We start from the raw sequence: 21,252 nt of genomic DNA, 5'->3' as shown, positions 1-21,252 counted from the left end.
CTGCTGCATGTCTTATCAGGACCTTCTGAGACTTCTAAATTACTTTAGACTAGTGACCAGTTGAAGTAATTGTGCAAAGAGAGACTGGGACACAATTCCTTAGCCCTAGACTGCACAAGACTATTTAGGGCTTAGGAGACTGTTCTAGAATCCAGGCAGTTTGGATAGCTAAGTAAATGTCTATGAAGGATGCTGCTTGCTGTTTCCTAGACAGCAGTGTGGATGAAATAAAACTGACTTGTAAGAATAAATAAATAAAGGACACAAAAGATCCTTGATGGAAATGAAAGGATGTGGTGAACTGTTTGTTCTCAGAAACCAAGGCAAAATCAAATTAGTAATTTCTTTATAAGTGTGCCACATCTTTTTGAGCTGCTGGATAATATTTTCTTTCTTATTTCAGACACATATCAGTGTTGGCTGAAACAATAAAGAAGGGAATTCATGATGCAGACTCTGAAGCCAGGATAGAGGCAAGAAAGTAAGTGGAAGCTGTCGTTGGTGTCTCTTCTTCCTCCCCTTCTTTGCCCCTGTTTTGTGAGTCAGTGATACTGCATGGTTGAGACAAGAATCCAGTCAAGATACATTCTCCTGACTACCCAGTTGGTGGAAAAAAGAGAGGCTGAGGGGTGACCATTCTGTACAGTTCCTTGAGGAGGGGAAACAGAGAGGGAGGTGCTGATCCTTTCTTCCTGTGATCTGGTGATAGACAGGTGGGAATGCTTTGAAACTCTGACAGTAGAAGTTCTGGCTGGACATCAGGAAACATTCCTCTACCAAGAGAGGGGTCAAACACTGAACAGGCTTCCTACAGAAACCTGTTTCAGGGGCACTTGGACAATGTCCTTGACAACACACTTCAACTTTTGGTCAGTTCTGAATTGGTCAGACAGCTGGACTAGATGTCTCTCATAGGTCCCATCCCACTGGAGTAGCCTATTCTATTGTTATTTGCTACTCTTGAAATCAAAGTCCTTGTGCTAGTACACTGCTAAATGTTATCCTAAATTAAGGTAGTATTTTATGACAGTGAAAAGAAATTGTGTATATATATAGGAAATTTTAATATTTGCAATTGATTTTATTCTTTTGAAGATCTTATGCATTTCCATCAATATGATCATACTTACAGTAGTGTGCTGTGTACCAGGGTCCTGCTTTTCTGAACAGAACTACAGGAATGTTTTTCTGCAGAAAGAGGATAGTGTAAAACATAAAAACAACGAATAATAAATTTTATTAATCTAAATACTGTGTTTTAAGCAGTGGTGTTTCACAGTAGGATGCTTAAATCCTTTTGAGAGGCAGCATGTCCATCACTGAAAATTACAGTAGTCACTGAGACTTCACAGTGGGTGACTAGTTAAGCTGAATAGACAGCAAGGAGAATGGCATGGGACTTCAGAGAGCATGCTTAATTCTCTCTTCCCATGTTTATTCAATAGTAGTGTGGCTGATTGTGAGACAGAAATTTGTTTTCTTCAGTGATGTGAGAGTGCATGTGGCTTCTCTGAGGACTGGCTGTCACACACAAACAATTCTTGATTCATTTGATCTGATGATCTTACTCTTGAACTGCCCATTAGTTGCCTCTTGAAAAGTACTGAGAGTCTTCATCTCCTTTGTGCCTCAAGACTGAATGGTGTTTAGCCATCAGCCAGGAGGTTTGGACCATAGAGGAATTCTTCCCTCATCTTAAAATGCTCTTTTATTTTCATCATGGCACTGATTTGAAGTGCACGTGAGCATCTCTTTCCTTTTTCTTGTTGGTTTGTTGTTTTTTTTTTTTTTTTCCCAAAAAGACAGGCAGCATCCTCAGCTCAGTACAGAGACATGTCTCTGCAGCATTCTTGGGGACCTATTGGTTAAACTTAAGGAAGGAAACAGCAACTGGTGCTTTCCTGAATCAGGCCCATTCATGTGTGTTCTGCCTTTGGCAGGTTTTGAAGTAGCTGCTGCACACCCAGTCCCAAACTAGTGTCAGTCTGGTGGGCCTGCAGTCCCCCGTGTGCAGTAGACAGCTGGGGGGACGAGGGCTCCTTCCCTAATGCAGCTTTGTTGGCTACTCCTGCTTTTACAACAAATGCACCAAATGGTTCTTTTATTTGGTCTGTCTTTGTGCAGCTGTTTGAGCAACACAATGGTTGAAAAAGTTGTTTTAAATGTGTCAGGGCAGTAGGTGCTTGGAAATGGCTGGGCATTGGCCCCACTGATGGGGGTATAGTGGGAAGGGCTCTGGCTGTGCCTTTGTGCCACAGCCCCTAAAGCGTGACCAGGGTGTGTTCACAGTGCTGTGCCTCGTTCCAGGTGCTACTGGGGTTTCCACAGTCACTTCAGCCGAGAGGCAGAGCATTTGTACCACACCTTGGAGTCTTCCTACCAGAAGGCCCTGCAGTCCCACCTGAAGAACTCTGACAGCATCGTGTCCCTGCCACAGTCGGATCGCTCCTCCTCCAGCTCCCAGGAGAGTCTCAAGTAAGGCTTTGTGTCACTGCCTCTGCATTGAACTGAAGGGAGCCATCACATTGCTTTGGCTCATCTGGTCATTATTTGGACTCTACACTTGTTACTCCAAAATAGATTTGTTTGTTTATTTATTTGTTTGTTTGTTTTTATCCCACACTGTATGAACAACAAAACCCTGTACTGGCTTTAAAATATAATCATTATTTTGACTCCATAGATAATTTTCTAGGAAGTTATTTGTGCTCAGCAGATACTGTTAGTTATTCCTTTCAGGTGCTTAAAACAGTTCTTAGATTGAAGTTCTGCCTTTAGCATTAAGCCTAGAGGTGTAAGTCTGTCTCTTTCCAGATAAAAGAAAAAAAATGAGTAAATTAAACTTGAGTTGTAACTTATGTCACTCCTATGTTGAATGTATGTATTTTATCTACTCTCAGATATACAATCAACTTAGACTCCAAATGTGTGTGGTTTAAGCATAAGACCTGTATGAAAAATATCCATAACTTACTGGTGTAAATTTTAAATCTACAAAAAGTGTTCTTAAAAATTCTTTTTTTTGCACAAATAATGTGAGTACTAATTTATTTCTTACTGCTTTTATAAATAATTTCGTGGTGGTGCTGCATTCTTAAACAACAAGCTTTGTAGTTTATTCCTGCATATAAATTATAAATAATTTCCTATTAGCTTAGTTGTGTGCTGATGGAACAGAATTGTACTGATCTTAGTGACTGAGATATAAGTTTTGTTTTAATAAATGTTTGTATTAACTTCCAGCCGTCCACTCTCTGCCAAAAGAAGTCCTACTGGAAGTACAACATCAAGAGGTGAGAACAGGAGCTGGAAAATGTGCTTAGGTGTTGCTGAGGAAGTGTGACATTGTGATAATCAAAAACCAGCTTTGATCACTGTTTACTGCTCCGTAAAAAACAGCAGCTCAGAATGTAGAAATCTTAATTACTTTTGGAATTTACACCATATTCTGTGCATCAGCTGCTGATAAAATAATGCTTTTAAAGTAAGTTAGTAAATCAATAATTTCTTACGCCTGAAGGGAAGCCCAAAAAGCCTTGAAAATTGTAGCCAAGGTATGCTTTGTAATAGCTTGAATAAACTGCTGCTGATGCTAAGACATGCAGCTACATAGTCTAATAATGCCTTCAGTTTTACAATTTTTGTTATTTATTCTCTGTGGTTTCAGCACTTACTGGAGATGTCTGCACACAAGTCCCACAGTGTTAATTTCCATCTCATTGCTAATCTGTTTTTCTTGTCAGATGGAATATTTAGGTACAGCTTTTCTGTCCTATGTAAATGCAGACAATAATCTAAATAATACATTTAATATAGAGTATAATAGACAAAACTTTGTTTGTAAAAGATAAGCTGCCTTTTACACCTGACCAAGGTTGGGTTCTGGCTGGTTTGTCTGTAACTACTGAGACCTTTGATTCAAGGAGATGTTGCTGTGTAACCTACTTGACTGTGCACACAAATGCATGTTTGCTTGCAGCTGAGTAGTCAAGCTTCATGCTTAAGAGGGTGAGCATCAACAAGTGATGGGAACAACGATCCTCATGAGAAGATGAGGTGTTGGGAAGGAAGTTATTAGAACCTGGACTGAAGGACCTGCAGGTCTGTTTTGGCCAGCAACTCTCACGTGCCAGTGATGGGTACTGTGGTTGAACTTTCCCATCTATACTCTGTTAGAAATTTCTTTTTACTGGCCTGACAGTCTTTTTATCTTATCATTTAAGCTTATAGAACTTGATAAAGTTCTTAGAGGTAGTATCCAGGGCAGCATTGATGAAATATCTTTGCAGGCAGCGTGGGGAAGCCCACATTGCCCTGATAAAGCATTCTTAGTTGAGGTATTTCGGTGCCAGCAGGGAGTGTTAAAAATAGTACTTTAAACTGCTTGTCAGGCTCTTTGAAGCACACAGCTCAAAAAATTAATCTTCTTTATTCTGGATCTCCCACTCCCATCTGCAGCATCTACAGTAAGTACAAAATCTGTGTCAACACCAGGATCTCTGCAGCGATCCCGCAGTGACGTCGATGTGAATGCAGCAGCTAGTGCCAAGTCAAAAGTGACGTCTGCTGGAGCATCCACCCCCTTCAGTTCTGCTGCAGCCTTGCCCCCAGGGTCATACGCATCACTAGGTAAATCTGCTGTTCTACAATTGCAGTTAGCTTCCTTTAGTGCCTCGCAGTTTTATTGGAATAATAAACTCTGACTAGAAGAACGTGCCTCTGAGATAGTTACCAGCTCTCCAGGATCAGTGTGTGATCTCTTGCCCTTTGGGATTAAGGAAAAAAAATATACAGCTGAACTGACTTGAAGCAACAGTTTTGAATTGTGTAATAATCTGCGTCTCACAGATTGAGGACAATGCTACTCAATTCCTTTTGACATGTTCCCCTGTCTCTTTTCCTTCTTTTCCTTCTCTCCTTTCCTGAAACTGCTTTTCCATTGTTTTATGCTTTGAATAGTACATCTTAGTTGAGTTTGCTCCCTTTCCGTTTCACAAAGGAGAAAGATGGAGAAGCTAAGAGGAGGTCAGCCTTGCCATGCCATCAGACAGGATATAAGTATCTGCTCCTTAAGCTGACTCTTTGGTTATAGGCACATGCCACATTATTCCCTCAGAGCATTGTGTATCTCCTTCAGGTGTCTCAGGGTTTCTTAAAACAAACTTTGCATTGGATCTTTCTCTCCTGGAGTTGCCATCGAGGGAGTCACAGAGGAGGAAATGCAAGGCAGAGATTGACATCGTGTTTGCTGAGCTTCATCTCAGTTGGGAGCAGAGCTGATCATCTGAGCTCCTTCCTCATTCTGCTGGTTTCACACTAATCTAATCCCAGACTTGTCATCGATCTACCTTTACAATAGGGAAGAAACTCACTGGTCTGTGCTCTTGTTTTAAGCTGTGTACATTGTCTTCACTGAGAAGGGTTGAGGAGTTTCTTCTTTTAATGTAGGAGATTTGTTCTTTAACCTGTTAAAAAGTAAGTGGTGAATTATATAGGGATGATTTTTATGGATTCGATTTTCAGACAGGTTTCTTTCACATCTGAAATGCTTTACCTTGGCTTAGGTGTGTTGGCTGTATTCAGTTCAGAAGTTGAATTCTTACTCTGATTTAAACTGTTCTTACTTGGTTCAAGATGCAGATACATTCCAGTGGAAGTGTAATTACAGAACGTGAAGTTGATCCCATGATGGTGGGCTTACAGATGCAGTCACTTTTGAGTTGTGCTGCACTCTGGCTTCAGTGGCTACACTGGCTTCAAGCAGTCTTGTTTCATAAGGAAGAATGAAGGGGGAGGAAGTATCTACTTAGAGCTGACTTGGTCCTTGAAGCTTAGAGACTGAATCCAGTGTCAGTCTTGTTCTTTAACCAGGCTCTAGGAGAAAAGTAGCAAATTCACTCTTAAGTGATGCAAGCATGGCTGCTCCTGAAGGATCCTGCTTCCTTTTTAGCTAGTAGGAACATTTATCACCTGCACATTCCCATGAGAAAAATCATGAGGCAAACAATGAAAATGGAGTTGGGCAAAGGAGGGAAAGCCTGCAAGTGTATTTTTCCGATACATTAAGGTTTGATTTGCTGCTTGGTCCAACTTTTTTCATTTCTTTAATTGTATTAATTTTTTTTTTTCATATTTATTTAGCTAATATATAGTGCCCACTTCTGTTGATGTTACTGATTTTTCCCTATTAACCCTGTCCTTACTTTTCTTTAATTTGCCTAAAGATGGTACAACCAGTAAAGCCGAGGGTAAGCAGTCTGTGTGTAACTGAGGTGTGTCCACAGTCGTACTGCCCTACCTGGTCTCTGTTCTCAAAGTGTTACCTGGTTCTCATCCATATTCACTGGTGACCTGCATGAAGTGTTGCATGGTTGTCCTGCTCATTTTGATGCCATGGGGTATTCTTCACTTTCTCTTTGAGCTCCTCCCTGCTAAAAATCATTAGTCTGCTTTTATGACTCTGGTCACTACGTTATGTGGGTTTCTCTATTTAAAGCTCTGCTTTTGGTTCAAGGTGACCTGTGTATGGACTAAAAAAAACCTCAACCAAAAAAAACCCTAAAAAACTCCCAAACAACACAAGGCTTGTGATTTCTTTTCTCCTTGATGGGTGAAGGTTTGCTGTGTTTTTCCATCCAAAGCTCAGGTCACAACTGCCAAATGCTTTCGGGAAGAGACTGGGCAGTGAGAGAATTGAATGAGATGATCACATGGCAGAAAAATGAGGACAGTAAACAATGATCTCTAGGGAAGGAATATTTAGTCAACCTCTTTAAACCTGACCTCTCTCTTTTTGTTGTTAACTGTCTGAGTGAGATGGCTTACACCAAAGACAGTTGGAGGAAAGGCTTTTTATACTAGAGCACTGAGCCTGCAAGTTTGGGAAGGATCCCAGTCTGTTTTTCTGGCTCGTTGTCAAAACTTGTTCTTTATTTCTTATTTCTTCAGCAAAAAAAGATCACTGGGAAATTACTTTTTCTGAGCTAGACAGGAGTTGGAAACAAAAATGTTTTCTACACAGAATGGAGATACCACGCTCTGCAGCAAAGCCTTTTTTTCCCCAGTGCAAGTCTCTTTTCAAGGGATCTATTACTGTCTTGTGGGACTGTGCTCATATCTTTGATGGCTGCTTGTATTTGGATGTGGTGGTCTGAAAAGTGCCACTGTGCTGTTGTGACATCTGTGTTATTTTCTTTACTGTTAGTGACGCATTGATTTATTATTTGGAAGAAAAGGTCTGTACCATTTTTGGAAATGGTACTTACTGTTGAGAGAGGAGCTACATCTCATCTTGAGCAGGAAGTATTTGTGCTTTGTGATCTGTCAGTGATAAGGAATATGAAGTTGACCTGAAACCTGTATTTCTAAATCAGTCATGAGTTAGATGAAAATTCCAAGTTGTTGTAATAACTGATCTCTTTTATTCTTCCTTTTTTTTTTTTTTAATTGTTGACTCTTCTCTTTTTTTGTATTAATTCTCAAACCTATCTATTTTTGACCTACATTTGAAATGTTGAGGGTTTAATGTTTTACAAGAAATACCAGCTTTCAATCCTCTCCTTGGCTGTAATAATGTTTGCAGAGGCCTGTTACAACAGCTGTCCTGTGCAATACCTCTATTTTTAGTTTATTAAATACTTTATTGTCATGATGCAAAAGGGTGGGAGTTTTATTTGGTTACTGTTTTCAATTCAGTTACATTAGGAACAGATTGAATTTGGTAAAAATCTGTAATAGAAACCAGCAAGTTGCTTGGGGCAGGGAAGATTGAGATGAATTTCAGAAACTGAGTTTGCTATCCCCTCTGTTTTAGATACTAAGTCTTATCCCTTCTTTTTGCTGTAGGATTCTCTCTTCTTTGATGACGAGGATCAGGGAGAATTAAAACTCAGTACACTATAGTAGCTAGAGTACTTCAAGAATGAGTTTCATCATTGTTTGAAACTTTATCTTTTTCCTTTGAGGTAGTTGAGGCAAAAACCCTTTATTCAGGATTGAGTGTCCTTCACTCAATAATGAAACTGAGTAAGGTCTTCTGCCAACTCTGTGATCCTGCAAATTGAGTCAGGAACTGCAGGGAAGATAGAACTTTGTATTCTTGACATAAATGTAAAAATTAAGAGGGTGGGGTTAGAAAAAAACATCCTCTTGCTCTGGAAACAGAAGGAAACAGAACATAAAGCGGAAATGTCATCTACATTTGTGCTCCTGTGGTTTGTTTTGGGTTTTTTGCAGGTCACCAGTAAGTAATTTAAGAGAAAATTCCTCTGTTATTTTGTGTGGTTCAGCTTGACATTAAATCTGCAGTCTGGTTCCCATCATGGCTTTCTGTAGCTACATTGTAAAATCCTGCTCATTCCCCTCAGCTGGGTGCCAGCATTGTGTAGACTTGGCCATGCCCTTCTGCTTTGCCCTTGGTTCTCCTCACAGTTTGGTTTGGAGTCAGGCAGCTCAAACAAAGGAGCAAGATAGAGTAGGTGATGCCTGTGCAAGAATGCCAGCTAAGAGCCGAGTATCAGTCCTTTGGTTTGAAGTTGTGACATCCCAACAATTGGCAAATGCTGTAGGAATGCACCTCCTTATGGAAAGGTAGGTGAGTCTGTATTCCAGTGAGCCTTGTGCAGGTCTTCATGCAGTGCACAGATGTGCCTTGATTGCCCAGACTCTCATGAATGGGGATCTTCTGAACTGCATTAAGAGCTTTACACACAGAAAGAGATAAACCTTTACAGTCTTGATCTTCACAGCTAGTGCTAGGGAGGTGACCCTTGTGCCTTGTTTGTTATACCTGATTAAAAGGAAAACATTAGAAAAGTTTCTGCATATTTTATCATGAAACAGCTTTTCAAGTAATATTTTAAAAGGCTGCATAATACTTTCATTATTAGAATGGTTCAGAGAATTTGTGTTACCTTTTTTACAAAGCAAGCATGAAGTCAAGCCATTCAGACAAAGCCTTTCTCTAAAAGGGAAAGCATAAATGCTGGCTTGACCTGCGACAGGCAACTCAAAACGAAATCAACAGTTTGCAGTCAGGGGCAAAATTTTTAATGGTTTTGAGTACTCACCAGAAAGGCAATAAAATGGGGCTTGTTGCAGTTTTCAGATAACTTAGTCTCAGGTGTCCACCTTGAGTGCATTATCAAAGGCTTTAGGAGTAACACAAGTTGAAAGAAATCATCATTCCTGTTTTCTACTCTGCTGTAAAGCTCTCCCTTGTCCTTAAGAGTGAGACTCGATTCAAAGTCATGACTGACAGTGGTACCTTACACAAAATTGCTCAGGTAGCAGGCTTTTTGCTTTTCTTGCTCCATCCCTTTGCAACTGCTGAGTTGATTTGGCTGTGTTTGTTTGTGTAGGGTGAAGTGTTCACTGAGCCCTCTGCTTTGGAGGGAGATCTCGTGTAAAACCCTGAGGCAGCACAGCCTGATGGTTTCCAATAAGGATCAAGTGCCTCTCAGGGAAGATCATTGTGCAGAGTCAGGTCTTTTTAACATTGGAGAATTGCTAAATATGTATAGAAACCATTCTGATGGAAGTTGTAAAAAGTTCTTTAAATATTATCTATGTTTTTAATTGATCTCTGTGTGTCTCCCATGTCCATGTGTTATTTAGCAGTGGCACAGCTAGGGCTAGAGGCTCTTTCAGGAATGTTTTTCTCCAAGTGGGGCAAAACCCCCAGTGCTGAGTAACATAAATGCAGGAATGTGATCCCTGGAGAGACCATCATTGCCCCAATGTGTCCATGTATAACTTGTATGGTTGTAGGTGTCCCTGTTCACTGCATGGAATTGATTAAAGTGAGTTGTGAGGCTGTTGCATACCATTTCTAGACTATTTGAAAACCATTTTCTTCAGTGTCATATGCAGACTGAGTGTCACAAAGCCTTTGGCTGTTCTGTGCACTGGGGGTGGGGATGCTGCAGGATCCACCCAGAGGACTCAACCTCACTGCCAGGTGAAGCCTCTTGTAAAGCACAAATGTTATCACAGAATCTTCCTTAATTTGTTCCTCTTCTGAAAAAAACAAAACAAAACAACCTTTCTAGGTTTAGGCATTTGTTAGACATTTCAGGGTTGATTCTGAACCATTGTTCTAAAAACGACAATAACTTTAAAAAATAAAACCAAAATCTCCTAAAAATCCAGAAATGGTTTCTTAACACAACACATTTATATGGAATCTTTCAAAATCTTTTCTGTACCAACAACAGTGTGTCACATGTCAAATTTAGATCAAGGGCTTTTTTATGGAAATAGTTTCATGGTTTTTGGAAACCATGTTGGGGCAGTCTTTATCTGTTCCTTTGCTGTGCTGTTGTTAGAATGCAGAAATACTTTTAAAAGCAGCAGAAAAATAATGGTTGTGAAATATGGATTGCTACATCTGTAGTTTGGACTAGATATGGAAACAAACCCACTTGAAAGCAAAGAAGTTTTGGGAGGGGAGGTGTTTGCTTGAATTTAAGAACAAGAAACATTCTAAATAGCTTACTTGATATTATATTTCCAGTTCTGCTTGAAATGAGTTTTTCTGTCTGGGTTAGAATGATAGAGATAAAGCCACACACATGGTCCTATGTGCAAATAACTCTTGGATGTGAGTGCAGATTTTTGTTTTCAAATGAAATTCCTGGGGAATGTAGAAGCCACATTTGTGTTGTATGGATTAACTACTATATATGCATGTTGTACTTGGTATAATATATATTAAAAATCTATTTGCACAATGCAAGTCCAATGCAGTGTTAGTTCAAATGCTTGTCAGCATTTTTTGAAGGATGGGAAAATCTCTATCAGTGTTTGGACTCTGTTCTTACTGTGGAAGAACAACTCCTCTCTCAGAGTTCTCTCTGACACCCAATAGGCCTAAATCAGTGTGCAAATGTACCAGTCCTAAAGGAAGCAGAATTTTGTTTCTGGACATTTGTTCATTCATTTACAAACTGCTGAAATTGGTAGGAATCTGTCCACCAGCCCTCAGGGGTTTCAAAATAGGTCTGAATTTTCTTCTTTCAGTCCTGTTGATAATCACATGTTAATTAAGTTTGCATTAGTTCTGTTTAATTTTTTAAGCCCCTAGAAATGGTTTCAGAAGCTAGTCTCAGTTTCACTTTATATTTTATTTTAGACTTAGTTTTTCTTAAGTTGGAAAAGTCACACATCTTATCCCTGTTTTCCCCTTCTTAGTCACCTGCTGATGAAGATACAAGAAAGGGGGAAAAAACACCCCAAATTTTGTAGATGCAGAAAAATCCAGAAAATTTTGTGGGTCTTAAGTGGCCTTTGTGTAAGAGGAGACATCAGTCCCTTCTCACCCATTCTTGGCCCACACACATCACTAAATGTGTCTTCCAGTACTGCCTGTTACTGTGTGTAGTGTTGAATTTCAACTTGATTTCCCCCTAGGACTTCCTGCAATGCCAAGGCCTCCCAATGGCCTTCTGGAAGGATGTAAATGAATTCCATTGCTGGTTCCTAAGATGGTCAGGTTTAAATTCTTGTTTTACTGTGATGCCTTCCTGACAGAAGTGAAGGGAAGCCTTGAGGTTTCTGAGAGGAGCACGATGTCTGCCTGCCTGCCTTGGAGCCTGTGTCAGGCTTTGGGTCCACCTCATTAACAATTGACAGGGTGGCTCTGCTCACCTTTGTGGAGCTGTGCCAAGCTTGCACGGGGTGGGATCTGGCTGGCAGAGAGCTCTAGAGCTTGTCTCTGGCAGTGCATCAGGCTGACCCTTTGTAAGGGGCGAGAATGCCCTAGAGCAGAGGAATCTGCAGCCTTGCTTGTGGTGAAGAAGACATCAGCAGCCAGTTTTAGGGCAGTTGGACCCACAGGGGTGTGCTCAGAGCTTGTTCAGTTGAGACAGTGGTAAAAAAGTTTTGTTTGTGTTTTCCCAGTTTTCTGCTGATGATTCCTTCCTTGTCTATAAACACTTGTTTGAATGTACTTCCCTGTACTTTGCCTACTCAGCTCTTTAAAAGCTAGGTGCTGGTGGAGAGGTTTGAAGTAGAGCTGTCTTGTAGGCTTTTTTCCTTGCAAACAAATTTGCCCTTCCTTCTCAAAGTTAGGCATCTCCTTGTCACTTTGGGTCTAGCAGAAGCTTTCAGACCATGTTATGAATATTTTGAGAGCTCAGAGAAGGAACATAGCTCCCAACCGCTCTGTCTGGGCTGCTTGCCATTGTCTTGTCCTGCATGTGTGCCTTGTGTGAAGTGGGTTTTTTTGGGTGGGAAGTGTGTGTGTTTCCCTGTTCATATATCTCTGTATGCTTATGGTGGAGACAGAGGGCAGGAGATGAGTATCTATAACCAGTGGGTGCAGTTGTCTAGACGTCTCTTACCTGCTGTGGGTTTTTTCCTTTCATTATTGTGCCTGAGACTGGAAGTCATCCTCTGAATGCAGGATAGTGCTGGCATGAGTCCTGAGAAAAGAACTTCAGTCTTGGCTAAGAACTGACATGTGGAAAAGTATTGATGGAGGCTTTCTTTGTGTTACTCTTAATTATCATTTCTTTCCCATTAACTAGAGACAGATAATTGAAGCATAGCACTGGAAAGAGCATTCTGTAGGAAACAACCGTACCCCAGGAAGGGGATGAACTGATGACCCTGTAAGCTTTCCTAGCTCAAATTTCAGTGGCTTTTCCATGAGGAAAGGACAGAACAAGGACTGAGAACACTTTGAGACTTTATATCCATTCTCTGCTTAAATAAAGAGAAGGCACACAGAATCTATTTTCCTCAACACTGATTATGTTAAATAGGGCTCTCCATTACAAGTAAAGTTGCACTGATCTTGGATAAATATGAGGGACCTGTAAACAGCAGGGAAAATTCAATGAGCCTGAAATAAAAGTGTGGTCAGGCTGTGTTGACAGACTGTCGCAGGAGTGCCTGCCAGCCTGTGCAGGTGGAGCAGGATATAAAGCACCAGACAGCTAGCTGGAAATCCCAGCGATGGAATTTGGGAGGGCATCTGTCACGCCTGTCTCTGAAAGGGTGATCACCTTGTCAGAAAGTAATAATTTGATACAGGAAGCTGCATTTAGGAGGCTTGAATTTTTTTGTTGTAGATCCTTTGTTAAGAAGCTACTATAGAACAGGAGCAAAGGCTATGGAGAGGTAATATTTTTTAATTAAACTGGCTGATAGCATTACAGAAAGCAAAGAAGGCTTTGGACTATGGGCTGTGGCTGTTTCCACTCCCTCCCCTGCATCTCAGCCAGCCTAATAAAAGGTGTTGCCTCTCCCAGTAAATTTCTTTTGTACCCTGGCTAATTGTGTGCATAGCGTGTTAGACGCTGCCTTTGTGAGAGCCTTGCTAACAGTGTGCTTGTGTTTGCATCCCCGCAGGCCGGATCCGCACGCGGAGGCAGAGCTCCGGCAGCGCCACCAGCGTCACCTCCACGCCGGCCGACACCCGGGGCCGCAGCCGCGCCAAAGTGGTGTCCCAGTCCCAGCGTAAGGAGCCTTCATTCTCGGGGCAGCAGAACAGAGTTACTCATGTGTTTCTCTTGAATTGCAGTAGCACCATCAGAGAATTGGGCTCCCTTTGGACAAATGGGATCCCACCTAGCCAGTGTGTGCTCCTGCTGCCAAACAGGGCCCCAAGTCCCAGTGCTTAATTGTGGCCTTCTTTTACCAGTTGTGCAGCAGAATTTCGTGTCGCTGTGATGTGTAGCTCTAAATAACTGGCACTGTGTCTTGCTGAGACACCCTCTGTGCCTGTAGCTGACTGCTTACCCTGCCAAGCCTCTCCTGCTTATGTGACTCTATTTTTGTATGTGTGAACACGTGAGCTGTCTAAAATTAATGGGGTTTGGCATCAGTTGAAAATAGGACATTACCTATTTTGTGTAGATATGGGAAAAAGGGTTCTGCTTTGATTCGCATGACACATCTGCGCTCTCTGGCTTCCTGGCAAGGCATGGTTTTCCCCTAGGAGCCACACATATGGTGCTGCTGCATATTTGTCATGTGTATCTGAGGAGAATTTTGTCACTCAGACTTTAAAAAGAAACTGGAGGGAATGAGAAACTCCCTGTTATGAGGACCTTCAGCCTTGTGAATAGGAGATTGGGTTTGTGAAGGACCTGTCTGTTCTGAGGACTTGTCTTGCTTTGTACCCCTATTTGAAAGCCCTTCTCTGTTCATTCTTTCATTGCTTTGCTCTGTCATGCTGGAGGGTTGAAAAAGCTGTTTATAGCCTTGTGTTAGACTGGGTGATCTGTCTAGAAAGACATAGTATATTGAGCATGGGGCCAAATGGAAATCTTTATATTGAGGTCATAAGGATATATCTGGGCTTTGGGATGCTAATGTAAATTGATTTCTTCAGTAGTGTACTTAGAGCTTATCCAAAGCCAGAAGTCACCTTTTTTCTTAGTTTGGAGAAAAATGGTCAGACCAAATGAGACAAGTCTCACAAGTATTTAAATAATAGTTATTCTTTAAAGATTTCAAAGATTATGGACCTAATATTACTATATAATGCCTTATAAAGATTTCAGGTGGTCATTTTTGGACCTGCTGTCTTGGTCTAGTGTTTGCTGAGTTTCTCAACCAGATGTGATCTTTATCCTTAAACAAATGTTGCATGGAATTATTTACAAATTTAAATATGTTGAATTGGTCACATAACCAGATTCTCCATGCCCACCCAGTGGATAACCATGTTGTAATTTCACAGACTGGGCTGGGGTGCAGTTTAGAGCAGAGCTTGGGTCTTGGTTGACATTTTGCTGAGAAGTTGGTCAACCTTGGGAAGTTTAGTTGCATCTGCACATTAACTCACTGCATTCTGCAGAGCTTTAGGAGTGACATGTTTGTAAATAAATCTGTGTGTATTGTGTATAGCACAAACCGCATGCTGAACGCTGTATTGTCTTGCTGTCTTTTAATCCACTTTTTGCCTGTCCCTTGGTCTGCCCTCATAATCAAGGATCCAGATCAGCTAATCCTGCTGGTGGTAAGAAACATTTTCCCTTTCTTGCTTTTTCACCTTATTTCCTTCACATTTTTTAACTGCTAAGCTTTTAGCTTTCCTCATTCTCTCCTAACTGTAAGACTTAAAAGCATTTTGTTGAAGTCATAAATCAAAATGTGTATGGCAGGGGACTTTGCTTTCTCCCACTAATCAAACATGGTAAAGCATGTGTTCTGATGTCGAAGCTGGCTCACTGCTGCAGCTCGAACTCCAGGGGCTGAATTCTTGTCTCAGTTACTTCAGTGCATCTCTGCTGACACCAGTGAGGTGACTCTTAGGTCATGGTGCTGTGTGGAAGACTGGCACCTGTCACTTTGGGGTGGGGAGAATGGAGCTGGCATCTCATACTGTATTGGAGTATATTTGATTGGTTCAGAATGGCTCTGGCCAAGAAATTGGAGGGGACAAGTAACTTCATATATGTGCCATGGTATTGTTCATGATGCTAAAAGAATTCCCTATCTTCTTACATTAAGACAGAAGAAAAGTTTTGTTGTACTCTAGTTGTAACAGTATTTGGAAATGAAATTTTTCTGAGATGTAAGATGCATTTCAGCAAGAAATCAATGTGAATATTAGTTCAAAATGTGAGCTTGCCTGAGTATGCTCTTGCAACCCTTTCAAATATACTTTTCCAGGCTGTTTCAGCAAATAAATTTAATGTCAGAAATAGTAATGACAACAGCAGATTTTCAGGGACTCACATACTCATTTCTTAGAAGAAATGTAAAGTTGCCATGAACTATTCAAACAGGCCAACTATTCAAGTTGCTAAAAATTTTTATTATCTGAAAAAGAAATAACTTAGGTTTAACCAGCCAGACCTAAGTAAGCCAGCATCTCTATGAGTGTGATGCTCATGGGATTTATCCATTATTGTGCTGATCTGTTCAGATGTGGTGGGTATTTTATTTTCCTTCACTGAATTATTGCAGGAAAGCAATGCCACCACTGCAGTGTAGCACAAAGGTGCCTGAGCTGATTTGCAGCGGGTGACCTGTGCCAGAAGCCAGGGCACTGCAGCACAGCTCTGCACACAGCCTGGTTGGGGTTGCTTTATGAGGAGGTGAGGCAGCCTGTAAATCCTTTGCTGCTGCAGCAAGGCTGCCCCAGCACCTCTACAAACTCTCCTAAAGCCAGCTAGGGTGTTCATACACTGCAGTGTCTGCTTTGGGCTTGATCTTCATGGGTAACAGAGGGTTCCTGATGTCAGTGTTCATTGTCCACAGGCTTTTCTCAGTCCTCTTGAAAGCTTATAGGGAACACTCCCATTAGTTTTCTGAGGGATTTGGATTAGATTCTTACGTAGAGTTGACTGTGTTCCAGTTTTGCTGTGAGTGTGTTTAAAATCTTGGGGGATTTTAATTGTTTGTTCCTCGTTTCTGGTTCTCTCCTAGCTGGTAGCCGGTCTAGCTCTCCGGGTAAGCTCTTAGGAAGCTCCTATGGTGGCCTGAGCAGTGGAGCATCCCGAGTCCAGGCAGTGCCATCATCCTCAGAGAAGCGCAGCAAGATCCCGCGGAGCCAGGGCTGCAGCCGGGAGACGAGTCCCAACAGAATAGGCCTAGGTAAGAGCAGTCACTGCAGGGACCTGCTGCCCATGTGCCTCAAGGAGGGGCTTGCCTCGGGGCTGGGGAACTGTTCATGTTGCTCTTATTCTTCTGGGTTTTTCAGCTGACAAGTTAATGTGATTGTGGTTTGTAGGAGAGTAATTTCAATTTTCCAGGTTGAGCTTATGGTTTCAAAGTAAGCCTAAAGATGTCATGATGTGTTTTCTGTTTGAAATTCAACATGAGCAATTTTATTAGATCAGGAAGCAAGAACAATTGTGAATAACCATCAGAACAATGAGACCTCTTTTAAGCTTATTCCTGAAATGAGTTGAGCAATCTTTACAGTCACATGGAATCAAGGGCAAAAAGTACCTTCTTGGATTATTTTAGAAATTTTGCATTTGAAATGGTTTGCTTCTCTCATCCTTAATATCCTGGCCACGTTCTTAGAACATGTTTTAGACTTATGTAGTAATTGTTCTGCTTTTGATACTTTTGTCTCAGTGACTGTTATGTAAATATTCTGTAATAGTTTCTTTTTTTCAAATTTATCAGCAGACTTTTTTTTAAAGTCAGGTAAGTAAATATCATGTATATAAAACTTTATGTATCTGAGTTGAAGTGAAAAGGTATTCAGTGTGCTGCCTGAACATTTTCATTTTTAATATAAATTATTTTATAAGTTTGAAGCTAATGTAGAAGAACATTTTAAATCATACTGATTCTAAATTATTTTTATCTCTAGAAATTTTACCAGTAGATTAAAATTTATTGAAATTGTAGCCTTACTGTTGGCAGTTAAATTTGTAACTATTGCCTTAGCAATAGTTTTATATTTTACACTTGAGCTACATCTTTATGCAGAGAAGATCGTTAATAAAGAACTATTTTATTCATTCTTTCCAGTATACTGAAATGAGTTTAAAGCACCTGAGTGTATATGCCATTATGATTCATAAAAAATACTGCATATTCATTGTGACTGCTTTTCCAAATTCAGTGTTCTTCTCATGTCTGATCTATTTTATGGGCTCTGTATGAGTACATTATGCTTTTCTGTTCGTTGCTTTGAAAATGTAAAGTGCCTCCCAAACACTAGAGGTAATTGTTCTGCTGTCACTGTGTAGAAGAGCATTGTTTTTTAGGAGGAAGCAAAGAATGGTGGATGGTACCATCACACATGCTTAAGCTGATCATCATACTGTGTGGTCTGAGTTGAAACATTCTTGAGCACCTGAAGGGAAATTGCCTTGTGTAGAATCCTCACTCTTGGGTTGCCTGCTTTCAGGTATATTACAGGAGCCTTAAATTCTTTTGAAAGAGTAGTTTGTATCATTTCTCTGATGTGCTCCCTGAGAACATAATTAGTGCTTGTTCTTTGAGAGTGGGAGAGAGATCTGACATGTATCAGTGTGTGGCTTTTACCTATCACCCCCAGATTGGTGGACACAGCCTGGGTTGAGCTGTTATGGGAACAGGAGTGTCTGACACTTTACTGTTCAGATGCAGAAATTCTTTCTATTTATTGGATTTTTAAAGTTGCAATACTGACCCAGATGGAGATAACTTTTGAGCTGTCAGCTATATACCATTATTCCGTTGTACTTATGACTGTATGACATAGTAGCTAACAGTATTTTATGCTTTTTTTATTGTGTTGCTTCAGTCTCTATATTTTCTTGATATTTTATTTTGTTTGTTCATTTCATTAAATAAACTCCCACTCACCTTGATTCCAAATACAGAAACCATCCCCTGGGGTTTTTCAGGCTCTCCTGGGGCAGTAGCAATAATAGAGCCCTCTGCATGTGGATGCTGTTAGCATCAGTACCTTGCTGCTAGCTTTGATTTCCATGATGACTACAGGTATCCATGAAGTAGATTCCTTCTGTGTGCTGGGAAGCTTGAAGAACATTTTGTTTCCCCAGAGGCAGTGCAACAAGGAACATTCAGTGCTCTGAGGTCCTGTGTGGTCACCTGTATGTGTCTGCTTGTGACACTTCAGTTTTAAGCCTGCCTCTGCTGTCTACTCAGTGAGTTTTATAAGGGAAGGAGGAATGCAGTCCATTTAATCTTGAGCATTTCTTTGGGCTCCTTGAAGGAGATCTTGTGCTCAAACAGATGATGTCCATTTCCCATGGATTGAAAATTATCAGCCTGAAGTTAATTGTGCTGGGTGCTCTGCAGATCATGTGGCACAGCTGGATCTGAAAGAAGTGAGAGATCCAAGACAGCCATTCTGCAAAAAGTGGAGCAAGCACAGCTGCCCATCAGCTTCATGCAGCAGCACTATTTCTGTTGGGGTTATGCTGTGTACGTTCATTGGAAACCTGCAGGCAGTTCTTGACTTGCCTTGCCTGGGTGTTCCCCACTGCAGAGCTTTCCTTTGGCTGTTTGGCAGAATTTCAGACTCTTTAAAATGCTGCTATTGATGTAAGAAAGCGTCTGCTGATTTTTAGTCTCCACTTAAGAATCATTAAAATTCACACCCTAATGAAATACCAGGTTCTTCTGGTAGATTGGTAAACAGGGGCACTTTGATGTTCTGCTGGGGATATTTGCATCTGCTGGGTTCCACTGGCATAAGACTGCTGGATAGTGTGTTTTAATAATGGTGGGAGCCATGTCTAAGTGCTCTGACTTTCCAGGTGAAATTGGTAACAGTACACATTACAATGTTGGAATATTATTGGAAACAACTCATCCTTGTCTTGTCCTAGACTTTCTCACAGCAGAGCTGGCTGTGGACACACTGTGTGCTTTCATGCTGCCTACTCCTCTTAATCCATTTTGCTACTCATTCACTTGATTTCTGTCCAGCTTTTGGGGATTGAGAATTCTCCAATTCAGACTTGGTCAGTCTTCTTTGCTTTTGCTCCCTGCACTGCAGAGACAGGCTGTGACAGTGTGAGAGACTTAGCTAAGTGACAACACTGCTGGCCTTTACTACTGGCAGTGTCTAAAGGAAATAGTCTGAGTAGCTAATACAAAATCTTCTTTACACAACATGGTGATGAAAATGTGGGGCAGGTGCCTGGGAGTCCACAGCAGACTCATCCTTCAGTGTTTTTCAATCCTTTTATTTTTTTTCCCTTAATTTTCTTTTGTATCCAGCAACATGCAACCCTTTTATTTGACCATTAATCCTGAAGTACCCAGTGTTTGGCTTTGGTTATTCTGTTTGTGCAGTCAGTATTATGCTTCATCTATAGCATTGTCCTACTAGTGTAGGACAATGCAATTAAAGTGCATTTTCATCATATTCATGCTGCTGCTGTTAGCTGGTATGGAAGGAGAATCTGTTGTGTGCATCCAAAATTTTTGTAAGCATTCGTATCTCTCCCTCTCTAAAGAGCCTTTACTGTTTTAGTACGGTTGTATTATAGAAAAGATGGGCAGATCTTCTCTGTTTAAGAGAAATGACTGCTTGTGCAAACCTGATGTGAAGGCTGCCGTTATTTACCATTATTTACATCTAAGCATGAGACCCAAGAATGAGAAGTTTGCTTCTAGAGAGTCTGCAATTTCAAACCAAGTATTTGTGTGGAGAACTTTAGTGTTACTCTTACCTGTAGTTCACTTGTCAGCTTTTTCCCTTGTACATCTGAGATGGGATTATTGTACTCATGAACCCTAATTTCATCCAGCTCTTATAATTTAGTCTGTCTTACTTATTGTAAGACCATCTAAGTCACTATCATTACACATTGTGGTGATCTAATCAGCTTGGTTCATAGCTCATCTCACGTTGTCTGACATCAGAGGTCAACCATCAGAACCATTAATTCATCACAGAGATATGAGCTTGGTTTTGCAAAACTGGGAGGGATTTGACAAAGCAAGAATCTGGCAGAAGACTCTATTTGAATTTTAAAACCTAAATATGAAGGTTTCTATTTTGTTCTGTACTGTTTTGCTTGAAGGACGCTTCAAGGATGTGAGAGCACTGAAGCACTGTAGAGGAACTTCAGCTTGAGTCTAGGCATTTAAATTCTGTATACAAACCAATAGAGATTTTTAAGAATATATATATATTCTGAAGCATGCAAATGACATAGTTTTTATAAAAATGAGGGTACAGTCAAAGTGTTAGCACCCTCATGTTCATGCATATGTACCTCTGCTGTGTTGTCACCGAAGCTGGCAGATTAGGTTTTACTCTGTGCCTGAGAAAATTCCTCTGTGGCGGTTCCTGAACACTTGAAATATGCTACTGCCTTTTTAAAACAGCAAGGGAAATCCCTCTTGTCATTAAATTCTTCTGACAATTAAGAAGCTGGGTTTTGCCCTAAGAAAATATTGTATTCTTCATCAGGCATAAATCTTACTAAATAACTTTCTGCAAGAATTTTTGAAACATTCAGAGTCTCAAACATATGCAAGCATGTAGGGTTTTGTACAAGTAAGGAATATAGTTTAAAGCTCCCCTGAAGTGTGCATAAGCCTCAAACTGTGTGCATATAAAATCGTAAAGATAAACTTCTAGAAATGTCTGAGGAGCAGAAGTTAGCTTCTGTTAAATATCTGAAGCTACCGCTCTCTTCAAATTCAAATCACTTTTTAACCTGTCTTTCAGGTATTCAGGTTCTAAATATTTTTCCCCAGTATCTTTCATTAGAGAAAGATATCTCTGCAAGTCTGTGCAGTACTCTTTTTTTTTCCTTAGGATATTTGTTCAAAACAACTCTCCCTGTGAAAGGCAAATCTATGTAAAAA

At 40.6% G+C, this 21,252-nt stretch overlaps 1 protein-coding gene across 10 annotated transcripts in view; it reads left to right on the top strand.

The window, feature by feature from the left end:
• CLASP1 (cytoplasmic linker associated protein 1) overlaps positions 1–21,252 on the top strand; it is a 159,023-nt gene that overhangs the window by 75,004 nt on the left and 62,767 nt on the right. For 4 of the 10 annotated variants that reach the window (XM_058028122.1, XM_058028119.1, XM_058028120.1 and 1 more), the window contains exons 15-21: positions 404–481; positions 2,308–2,475; positions 3,244–3,293; positions 4,459–4,629; positions 13,354–13,461; positions 14,942–14,968; positions 16,384–16,551. In XM_058028122.1, coding sequence (XP_057884105.1) covers positions 404–481; positions 2,308–2,475; positions 3,244–3,293; positions 4,459–4,629; positions 13,354–13,461; positions 14,942–14,968; positions 16,384–16,551 — 770 coding nt within the window. Of the gene's footprint in view, positions 1–403; positions 482–2,307; positions 2,476–3,243; positions 3,294–4,458; positions 4,630–6,224; positions 6,249–13,353; positions 13,462–14,941; positions 14,969–16,383; positions 16,552–21,252 lie in introns of all 10 variants that reach the window. The other 6 variants (XM_058028127.1, XM_058028124.1, XM_058028121.1 and 3 more) reach the window with 3 other exon arrangements.

Source organism: Melospiza georgiana, chromosome 7 (genome assembly GCF_028018845.1).
Source record: "Melospiza georgiana isolate bMelGeo1 chromosome 7, bMelGeo1.pri, whole genome shotgun sequence".
Lineage (NCBI taxonomy): Eukaryota > Metazoa > Chordata > Aves > Passeriformes > Passerellidae > Melospiza > Melospiza georgiana.
The sequence above is the reverse complement of the archived record's forward strand: the minus strand, read 5'-3'. Positions and strand labels throughout refer to the sequence as shown.